Source organism: Anabrus simplex, chromosome 9 (assembly GCF_040414725.1).
Source record: "Anabrus simplex isolate iqAnaSimp1 chromosome 9, ASM4041472v1, whole genome shotgun sequence".
In the NCBI taxonomy this organism is placed as follows: Eukaryota; Metazoa; Arthropoda; class Insecta; order Orthoptera; family Tettigoniidae; genus Anabrus; species Anabrus simplex.
This window is the reverse complement of record NC_090273.1, coordinates 121,528,632-121,540,678: the sequence shown is the minus strand read 5'-3', so window position 1 is coordinate 121,540,678 and position 12,047 is coordinate 121,528,632. Positions and strand designations below refer to the sequence as shown.

The 12,047-nt window shown below is 37.0% G+C and overlaps 1 protein-coding gene across 1 annotated transcript in view; it reads left to right on the top strand.

Moving 5' to 3' along the window:
- Positions 1-12,047, top strand: part of unc79 (UNC-79 domain-containing protein) — a 346,819-nt gene that overhangs the window by 100,613 nt on the left and 234,159 nt on the right. Inside the window, exons 15-16 of the mRNA XM_068229169.1 lie at positions 5,585-5,831; positions 7,476-7,609. Coding sequence (XP_068085270.1) covers positions 5,585-5,831; positions 7,476-7,609 — 381 coding nt within the window. The remainder of the gene's footprint in view (positions 1-5,584; positions 5,832-7,475; positions 7,610-12,047) is intronic.

Sequence of the window (12,047 nt, the reverse complement as noted above, 5' to 3'; positions counted from 1 at the left end):
AGTGTTTCAGGAGATAAAGGAGAGCACGGAAAAGTTAAGAGAACAAGTATAAATAATTATCTACTGGAGCCTGTCAAAGTAACAAGAAACTATTAAAATATGTGAAAAAAACATGGAAGAACAGATATGACATGCTTTTGCCCTTGGGCTCATAGAAGTAACTACAGTACCTACATATTATAGCAGATCACGTTTTTCCTAAAACAATTGTATAATGAATTGTTAGCTGAAGCCTTACATTTCTGACCAGTTGGTAATTAAACACTGTTTTCTGGTCACTTTGTTTGAGCATGAATTTCTCGCGAGGTTATAGTCACCATTAGCGATTAAGCACATTTGGCCGCCATTTTGAACATGAAACTTCGGCAGTACTCGGCACTGGTTCGGACAGATTCGCTGGTGAATAATCAATCAATACTGATCTGCATTTAGAACAGTCGCCCAGGTGGCAGGTTCCATATCTGTTGTTTTCCTAGCCTTTTCTTGAATGATTTCAAAGAAATTGAATATTTATTGAACATCTCCCTTGGTAAGTTATTCCAGTTACTAACTCCCCTTCCTATGACCGAGACAAAATTGAAAATGCGTATAAGCAAAATAGGAACAGAAAAAGAAAACGATTGCGCGAAGGAAAGTTTCCGAAGTTGGAAAGAATGATTTTGAATAAATAAACTTTTTAACATCTGATTGGAATGCAAAATAGGCTACAAGCACAATCAAGCATGCTGGGTTATTCAACAATCTCACTGACAACAAAGACTTTTCCATAGAACAAAGAATAAACCACTTTTCCCCTTGAGAAAATCAAATGATCATAGATATGTCTCTCGGTCATGACCATCCACCAACGGTTGCACGGTTGTTAGAGTTACACTTCCGTTACACATTTTGTAGTGGTGACTGCCGTAATTTTGGATGACTCCCAGCCATAAACCATGTATGTCAACAGGACACCTTTGAAAAAAAAAGAAAAGAAAAAAAAGTGTGAAAACTGAATTCAGCACTCCTAGCCGCAGTGGAATCTATTTCAGTGCTTTAACTTAGCCCTGTCTTGTCTTGTTCTAGTGTTTACTGAAGCTATCAGCTTGCCCCTCAAAAGCACAATATACTCGGTGTTCGAGAATTCAAGGTCATTTCCTCTTAACGTGCAACTTTCTCCGACCGACCTGTGGCGAGGTCTCTTATCTCTGTGTTAAGTGAGGGTTTTTAAATACAGATTTAATAGGATGAGCATCGGGACTTCAAACTTATGACGTGTTAAGCAGGAAAAACGTATTAATGAGGAACATACTAACAAGGTTTCACTGTAGTGAACCAGAAATACATAAACACTGATGTGGAGAAAATGAGTCTGAGACTCTGTAGTAAAAAATTTGTTTTGAAATGCCCGAAGTGAATCTTCAAGACACAGTTATTATTTGATAGTATTGCACTGAAGCTTCTTAAACTGATTGTGACACTGATTGCAATATTTTAATTTTGAATTAATTGAAAAAAGTGTCCGTTTTTGGAATTCTATTACTTAACTGTACATTCCTTGGCAAATACGTAGAATGGATTGAAAGGAACCATACAGCATCTTGAGAAGTGCTGTCGAAATTCTCATAGTAGCAGTGGATAGATGTCAGTGATGTTCTTGTAGATTGTAGTGGTTAATATTTTGACATAAAGTATAATTTAGAATCGTTAAGACCATATAATAAAATCAAAATTAAACAAGGTAAAATGCACGGAAACTAATGGCAGGATATGGAAAGTGGAAGGAACCCTACGAGGTTGTGGATCGAAGAACTTTTGTGGCCAAAACTTCAAACAAAGGATAATTTAGTTAATATCTACTTATCATAAATACCTACTTATTTATTATAAAAATATCTAAAAAGGAAATAATAAACACTACTGTTAATATAAACACAAAATAGGAAAAGAAACCCAGATGCAATTAACTTGCAGTCTTACAATCTTGCCAGTACTAAACTTCATGGAAAATACTTTAAATGTGAAGTGACCACCTTCACTAAAAGAACACTGATCGAAGGAAAATTTTTCTAAAAGAAACAGATTTACTGTGTCCAAGCTTAATGAAAAATAAAACTTAGGTTACAAATATGTTATAAAAGGCTTGCCTTGTGGCAAAGATGGATGTAAGACTTCTTTACACCATGAAAAATTTACATTTGTTTTCTGGCAGAAAAATTGACGGGTAAACCCCTGTGACAAATTAAAAAAGGTAAAATGAAATAAGGTTAAGTTACATTAGGAAATTTAAGATTTGCTTACCCCAGGAGAAGCCAGAGCTCCCATGGAGCACAGAGCTCCAGGACAACACGTCTACTCTACACGATGCCGAAGACAGAAATCAGACACTCTGCAACGCACTTCCCGAAGGTGTAAGCGGAAATGCCACAGCAAAATTAATGACCATTGACCGCACAGGAGTTACCTTTCGATTTTTCTAAGCCAATCAAATTTTAATATTTTTATTTGATGCTTGTTGTCTTGTCCTTGGAAAGATCTCGAATGTGTCTTGTGCACGTTCCAGAAAAATCAACACGTGTGGTACAGAGTGTACCCCAATTTTTGACGATAAAATTTAATACAATTTTAAATGATAAAGAATTTACTTGAAGAAGGCCAAATATATAACTTTTGCAGCACATGTCACATAGATGGTGGAAGTAAAGACCTCAATCCCAGCACAGAGAAAGGCGAGGTTAAACTCAATCAGGTTGCTGCATGTTGACCAGAAAGCTGCTGGCGCGGCCTTGAAGCTAGGTTACAGCTGTTGTAAAGTGCTAGCGGCTGGATGGCATGTAGAGTTACGGTCAAAGTTGACCTAAAGTTGGCAAGTAGACAGTCCCAACACGCCCTCTGTGTTAGCTAGGAATAGCGTAGATTTCTATCATGGCTGGCTTCTTGAAGAACAGAGGCAAATTAGCACGGCCAGTGTGACGTCTGATGAGTGAGATACAACCTGCATGTCTTGGACATCAGCGAGAAACGAGGCGAAAGGCGACGACCAGCGCGTTGTGGCCGAATGACACGGGAAGAGAGTGAATCGCTGTATTTATACCCAGTAGGGTGGGCGGAGCTATGATAAGAAACTAAGATTGTGCGGGTTAGAGAAACTAATTACTAATGGAAAGTTATACACAAATATACTGAAATATGAGAAATATAATAAGGTTACCATGGTTGTTATAAATTGATAAGGAATAAGCTAGAAAAGAGCAAATACGCAAAATGATGACTGAATGACGTAATGAGAAACGTCACAGTGCACGAGTCCATTGGTCAATGAAATTTAAAGTATGGAAATCTCGAGATCAAAACAATTTTCAAGTGAAAAAGACGATCAGTACATTGAATTATAGAGTGAAATGCAAATGTAAGACTAATATAGACAAAATATGAGTAATATGCAAATTTAGAAAGAATAAGACTACAACAAAAGAAAATGTCAAATGGAAAGGTACTGTTACATTAAGTAAACCTAAAGAAGGGAGTAGTAAACAATGAAAGATTTAACAGTAATAACTAGAAATCTGTGTTATATTCATGCATATGCGAACACTGGAGCCACCCTGACTCATTTTGGATTTGGCTGGGGTTTTAAGGCCAGGTATCTTTTCTGACACCATATGATTTTTTCCTCAAACAAAATATTTCTTTCAAATAATGTTCTTTATTGATGATTAATTCTTGTGTAATGTGTTCCTGATAAACAATACTGGTTTACTAAAGAAATGACCAAGATCATGTTCTTTATTGAATAAGTTTACTGTGGATTTTTTTTTTTTCTGTCTCAGTAATGACTTCCTGACCTCTACAATAACTGCAGTTTAGTTTCCATTAGTCTGTGGTGATTGTTTGGTCAATTATCCATCATCATATCTTGGCCAGCCCAAATTTCAAACCTAAAATCTACCATTGCTAAATTGTTACTGACACTTAATATCAGCAGGAGAATATTGTAATCAAGCATGGAGTTAACAATCTGGAGTAGAAAATGGAATTTTGTTTGACTGTTGTTCTGGCTTCAACTTAAATCAAAGGCAAAGGAAATAGAAAGACATCCCAATAACTTTTATTTAATCTAATAAATCCTTCATTTAAAGCAGATCAAGCTTCCAGACTCAGAAATAGTTGGCAACAGCCTAGAAGCAGTTTCATTCCTAATGAAAGATGGACTGTGCAATAAAACAAACATACTTCCTTGTATACTCCATAACACCAAAACTTATCAGACTCTTATGCAAAAGAATCAATGTCAAACTTTGTATATTTCTTCTCATGCTATGGTCCTTCATAATGAAATACTTCTCATCCCACTCTTTAATATACTGTATTTACTCGCATGTTTCTCGCCATCACCATATAATCATACACCCTGATAGCCCATCTAGTAGCCATGATCGTTAAGACATTGAAGTCTATATGGTCTGACACCATGGTTAGCCGGTTCGAGTCCCGTTGGTTGACATTTTCACCATCAGAACGTTAGCCGGCAGGGTAGGGGAGGTGGTGGCATACAATTTCTAATCACTAGATTGCATGCCTAAAGCCTGGATTAAATTCCAAACCTCTCCACACTGCTCATATGGAGTGAGGGCATATGACGCCGTTGATGGAGATTGCTCCATCGGATGGGGACATAAGGCTTTGAGCAGGCTTTCAACAGTAGGGCTATGTAGTGACACCGGAGTTCACCCCCTCCCTACCTCATTGTCATCATCATCCCACATCAAGACGCCTATGGGCGTCGAGTAGAAAGACCTACACCAGGCGAACCGAACATGTCGTCGGACACTCACGGCACTAAAATATAAATAAATAAATAAATAAATAAATAAATAAATAAATAAATAAATAAATAAATAAATAAATAAATAAATAAATAAATAAATAAATAAATAAATAAATAAATAAATAAATCAATCAATCAATCATTCAATCTTGATTTTCACAGGTATACCACTATATTGCAGAAGAGTTTCATCTCTTTGGTGGTATAATGGCTGTCATTAACCAAACTGTGCACATATGCTGAAATATACTGTACTGCTGACATCAATCGAATCATCTATCTCTGTTCATCTGTTGAGTCAAGTATGGCTCTCAGTCATCCTATGGATCATGTGTCTCCATTTAAATATTCGGGGCAGCTTCTTTTAGTTCAACGATCATCATGCCACTATCTCCTTTGATGCAGGAAACAGTCTGACAACCTAAGGGAGCCAGCTGCTGTGGGTGGATGAGTTCCTTTAGCTGAGTGTACGTCTCTTGGTGTAGGAAATGAAACTGAGGACCCTTTAGCTGATGTCTGTACTTCATATTAGAAATGGCTACCAGTACCCTGTGGGTGGGATAGACCAGATTTTTTAGCTGTAGTGAAAGCAGTCTGTCTTATGGAAAGAAAAACCTACCTGAAAATCTAGGGAAATATCTGGCAACCTACCCTGATATTCTGGCATAATATTCTGTGGAGCAAGTTGAAATCATACATTTCTTTATATAAGTGGTTGTTGGGTTGATAGTAAACAAAAGAAAGTTATAATGTATACTGTTGTCAATTGTTTTCTAGTTGGAGCTTCAAGAAGTAGAGAAACACAGCGGAGTGCACACCACTCTTGCCCAAGATGTGTGCAAGTTACTTAAAGGTATGGTGTCTGTGTCTTGGACGGATGGCCATGCTTGTAGCTCCAACAAGGATGAGTGTTTGTTCTGTGAGTCCTGTGTAATGTGGTACCAGCTAGCATTGGAACTGGTGGAGTTCCTTGCACCAGAATCACCAGCACATCCTCCTGATGTGAGTATCATCACTTCATTGAGTATAACTTGTGTCAGCTATCTCAAATCACGTTTCATAGTGTTAAAATTTGGTTTGGTTCATAACAACACTGATAGTTGAAAGGTATACCATGTTTGCCATCAATATTTGAAGAATATTTTAACCTTGAGTGCCAGGTCATTACTAAATCTGCCTTTTCTATAAGAAATTTTTCACTTACACTTACTTAAAATTTGTAAAAAAAAAATAAAATAAAAAAATAATAATAATAAGGAAATGATAGTTTACTCATAAAACCTGTCCTTTTAATCACTCATAGTAAACATGATTAGATACATCACCAGTTAAATTTTTCTCCCAGGAGTGAAATACAATAGCGTCTCACAAATCCGAGTCTCGGAAATCTGAGGCTCTGTTAAATTCAAGAGTTACTCTAATTTAAAATGAGTTTTCGACACTCTCCCTTTACTGAGATCATGCACTTGTTTGTTGTCATGCCTGAAACTAAAATGTTTTTGGGAAAGAAGGTTCTGCCTGTTAAAGCAGTTTTATTGCTGGACAATGCAGGGTCACATCCAGATGAACAAGAATTAGTATATTATGGCATTCATGCTTTATTACCCCCCTACAACATAGGTTTGATACAACCTATGGATTAGAGTTTTTTGGAATGTCTAAAAAAGAAAAATAGTGGCACCGTCTGTTACATTCTTCCTGGAAACGTCAAGAACTTCCTCATGCAGGTAACCATAAGGAGTGTAGTGTATTGGTTAGCAGAATCATGGTACAAAGTGAAGTCAGAGACACTCACAAAATCATTGAAGAAGATTTTAGAAAGTGCTGTGCCTGCTCACAGTAACTCCAATGACAGTAATGCTGATGACATACCAAATTTGTCAGATTTAATCTCACAGATACCTGGATGTAAAGATGCTAGTGAAATCAAAGTTATGGAATGGATGAAGAGTGATGAACGGTATGAACTTATATACGCATCAATCATTGAAATGTTGAATGGACCAACAGAAGATAGCGAGGAAGAAGTTTTAGTAGAGACAGCGCCTAATATGTCTCATAGCAAGGGTGTCACTGCGTTGAAGGCGGCACTATGCTATGTAGAACAATAACCAGAGGCAACTCCCACCAACATCCTGCTCTGCAAGTGATGGCGTGACATTGCTGCATAGAAACAGTGCAACATTCAGAAGCAGAAGTCAGTTAAAGGCTTGTTTCCATAAAAATAACCTTAATCCATGCCATAACACTGTTAGAAATGGCAATACAGGACCATATCTTCAATTGTTGCCAATTTTTTTTCATGTTTCACGATTTTTCCTGTGTTGCTTCATATTGTCCGAGTTATTCCAAATCCAAGGTACCTTCCCCTCCCAATTACCTCGGATTATCGAGACTCTAGTGTAACTGTTTGAATGGTAGCTTAGTCTCAGTTTGTTTTATAAAATAATTTAGTATTGTAAAATTGCAGATGATGCCTCTTTCAAAGTCTTCAGCATCAACTTTCCAACATATTCTCATCATTGTCCAAATTTGTGACAAAATACAGTATGAATAAGTACTCTCCTACAGGGAGAATGTAACTTTTCCTACTCGATACTAGTTGGTTTTGTTTACTCAGAATTTCTTTTTCTTTTTATTCATCAGGTGGATGAAACAGTCACTATAGGTGATGAAGGTGGTCACGGTCGTAAGAGTCCACCAGAAGCGGAAAAGAAGTCAGAACCGAAGCCAGATGTCGTCATCAACATGCCGATTCCTGAGATCCACAGCGTAGGAGGGGTGCTAGTCCACATGCCGCATGTATGTTTTATCCCCATCTCAATGTTATGTTGTGGATTCAAACAAGACAATGCTGTGTTGTGTCCTTGTTTAGTGATATTACCTATCTCATTATCCTAGTCCACAGCATATACGAAGATGATAGTACACCTTCAGGTCAAGTCAAAGGTCACTTTTACATAGATAAGGTAGGTCATTTCTCTCCTCTGAAGATGGATGAAATGTGTAGAAACATTTCCAACTTATGTTAGCATGAAAAGCAAGAAAGACTGATCTTAATTGTATGAAGATCTAGTGCATATTGATTTAAATTAATACTGTCCTGCGCATGACTAGGTTTGCACTAAATTTAAGTAAAATGCACAAAATTTATTTGATAAAAGATTTTTAATTTCTTTACCATGCAGACCCAAATTAAGGAGAATTGTTAATAGAAATATGTAAAATGAATTAAGCACTACTATAAATTTAGTAACTCATAATTAAAAGGTTCTCATGTCTGTTTCTAGCTAAGATCTGGGTAAAGCGGTTCTTAGGTCAAAAGTTTTCAGTGTAGTTTGTTTGAAAGATCACTAAACTTCAGTTCTGGTTTCACCGAAATCTGTTACTAAATGCTCATTGTTGTAAAGTAGGCATTAACCTTTTCCATCCCATGTCTGAGTCAAGTCAGAAGTCAACACTCATGATGTGGATCATATGGAGGAAAGGAAGAAGAAAAGGAAGAGACAAAAGGAAATGAGGTGATACCAAAATGAAAAGAAAACAAAGAACCAAAAGGGTTTAATAAAAACTGAAAGTGAAGAAACTTGTACCGGTATACGAATACTGTATACATTCAAGAAAGAAATCTTGGAAGGATGACAGGAACTTTAACATTCTTTTGACACAATTGATTAATTAATTAATGTTGAAAGAAAATATTATTGACTGTTCATTTGAAAGGTAGTTACATTGCCTACTTCTTTCCATTGCAAAATGTTTGTAATGAGAAAAACCTCTTTGACTTTTCTCTTGCCTGTTTTCACTGCCATTACTTGGGATTGTCAGGACACAAGTCAGCCTTTAACTATAATTGCATTAAAGTACTTTTAAAAAGATGTATGTTTTCTAGTAAGTGTCACTTCAGCTTTTACCCTTCCAGAAAAATAGTATGGTACTGCTGCTTGAACTGCTATTTTAAGGGAAGTTTAATAAGAGAAACATATCTAATGAAGTTCTCATTTATTATTTACATCATAATTATGCCATGTTTCTGTTTATTCCTTTATTTCATCATCATCATCATCATCATCATCATCATCATCATTATTTCCCCACATCCAGCTCCTGCTGGGTCGAGGCATTTATGGCACTTCTCCGCTTTCTTTTCTCCTTCCACCATTTCTCTTCCATCATTTTGTCCCAGTCTAGGTTTCTTCTTCTTGCACTTCTCTTTATTGAATCAATCCACCTAGTTCTAGGTCTTCCTCTCGCTCTCTTTCCCTCAAACTTCATCTCCATCTTCTGTTTTGGTATTCTTTTCTCCTCCATCCTCTTTACATCACCAAACCATCTTAGATTATTCCTATAAATTCTCTCACTTAGGTTTTTTATTCTGACTTCTTTTCTAACATCTTCGCTTCTCACTCTTGTTTTTATATACATCTTAAGTATTTTATTTTATTGGTTTCAATTCTGCTCTTCTCCCTACTTGTCATTGTTCAGGTCTCAGCCACAAAAGTCAATATGAGTGCATAATACATTTTGTACATTATCTCTTTAAAATTCTTTGGTATTTCCTTATTCCAGACAAGATTTCTTACACTCTTATAGAATGCATTACCCTGTTGCACCTTCTTGCTAATCTCCATGTCCAGCCTTGTATTCTGCATTAATTCACTCCCTAGATATTTGAAACTGCCCCCAATTTTCAAGATTTTGACCACCAATTTTCACAATAACTTTTCCTTGTCATTCCCCTCTTGATTTCACTTTGGTCTTGCTTTTCTCTGCACTGATTTTCGTACCATACCTTTTCAATTTTCTTGTTCAGTGCATCAAGTTGTTATACTTTTTTGCTGTTTGTTACCCAGACCACAATGTCGTCTGCAAATAGTAATAGCTTCATCTCCTTATTCCCATGTGCTTCCTTTGTCTCCTTTACAATTTCATCTATAACCACAAGGTTATAGGTTAGATGTTGTAGGTTGTAGGTTACAGGACACTCCTCTGGTTTCATTTCTAAACCATTCCATCTTCCAACTGGAATCTGTACATTGCTAACAACTGAGCTCGATAGCTGCAGTCGCGTAAGTGCGGCCAGTATCCAGTATTCGGGAGATAGTAGGTTCGAACCCTACTGTCGGCATCCCTGAAGATGGTTTTCCGTGGTTTCCCATTTTCACACCAGGAAAATGCTGGGGCTGTACCTTAATTAAGGCCACGGCCGCTTCCTTCCCACTCCCAGCCCTTCCCTGTCCCATCGTCGCCATAAGACCTATCTGTGTCGGTGCGACGTAAAGCAACTAGCAAAACAAAACAAAAATATTGCTGACACTGTTCTTGTATATTGCTTGCACCATTTCTACAGTTTGTATACCCAGTCTCCTTTTGACCATGGTTTGCCAAACTTTCTCCGTGGGAATACTATCGTATACTTTTGTTAGATCTATGAATTTCATGACCAGATCCTTTCCATATTCCCAGTTCTTTTCCATTAATTGCCTCATGCTGAAGATTAGGTCCACTGTAGATCTTCCTCTTCTAAAGCTGTACCATCCTTCTTTCTACTCTCTTCTTCTAGCTTTCTCTGCATTCTCCCATCTAATATCCTTTCCAGTATTTCTACCCTTTGTGATAAGAGTGTGATTCCTCTATAGTTATCACACACTTCGTTTGTGCCTATTCCTAAAGACTGGTATTATTATTCCCTTTCCCCAGTCTTCTGGCACTTGTTTCTGTTTCCATATATACTTTAGTAATGTGTACACCCTCTGTAGTCCAACAGGTCCATCAGCTTTTATCATTTCCATATTAATTTCATTCATCTCTGGTGCCTTACTATTTTCATTTTACGGACTGCTAATTCTACTTCTAACATTGTTATATCATCTTCTACTGTTAAGTCATCACACCATATTACTACCATTCCTCTGCACAATTTCTTACATATAGCAGCTTATCAAATACTGGTACTATTTCCATATTCTCTTCATTTTTTCTGGATGTGTTATCAACTTTCCACCTTTTCCTTTCATCAGCTTTGTATGAACTCTTTCTTTCTTATCACTTTGTAGTATTCCATATAGCAGTCTTTTTTGCTAGCTCCATCCCTTTCCATCTTTTGTGTAAATTATTCCCAACTTCTCTTCTTTTACCAATTTCTTGTACTTCCTTTAATTATCAAGATATTTCCTTTTGCTTTCTTCTATATCTATTCCATTCTTCCCATACTTCTTTCTTTTCTTTCGCTACTTCTCTTACCTTCTCATTCCACCTTGGTGTCCCCTTTTCTTTCAGTTTTGTCAATGTTCTACCTCAGGCTCTCTCTGCCCCATTTATAAATGCACTTATAAAGCTGGACCATTCCTCTTCCATGTTTCCTATTTCAGTAACTGGAATTTGTTGTTTCATTCTCTCCAGAAATTTTTCCTGTACTTTCTTATAATTTTTTCACACTTTTATTTTATTACCTCTTATCTCCTTTAATTTTTCCATTTTCCCCACTCTCAATTTTGTTATCACAACTCTATGATCTCCATGAAATTCTTCTCCTGGCAAAGCTGTTATATCTATTAACTGTCCATGATTTATCCTTTCCACCAGAAAGTAATCAATTACTGATTTTATTTTTCTATCACTGCATCCGTATCTTGTAATTTTCCTGCTTCCTTTCTTTTCCCCTTCCATGTAACTTCACTCACCCCCATCATTTCTATCCCCTCTTTCTCCATAAAATTCACCATTCTTCTGCCTTTCCTCTCAGGATCATAAGGTTGATTATGCCCACCTTCATAATGTTGGCTGCTGATCGTCCGTTTTTCACATTTCCTTCAGTGTCCAAGGAACTGCGTGTTGCTTGCAGAGTATACCTTAAGCTTTTCCAAGGCAAGTTTTCAAGTACCATACTCATATTTAGGCTATTATTATGGTAGGGCTGCCACTCCCAGAGGCATTTTATATCAACTGCCAGGTGTAACTTTAGGCTGCTCCTCAGGAGTACAGACATTTTCAACTGCTTCACTGAAGTACAGACATTGCTGACAGGAGAAAGTTCTTCTGTTTTATCTGGTGGTGGTGCTGGGGTCCTCTTCCGCCATGTAAACCGTTGACCATGTTCTCCTTTCTGGTGAATTTATGTGTCATTTCCTACACAAAGGCGTCATCTGGCCTTATTTACATAAGTACCAATAATTTTACCTCGAATTAAAAATGATATTTTCCGAGATAAAGTTAGTTCAAAATTTGTGAGTGATCACGA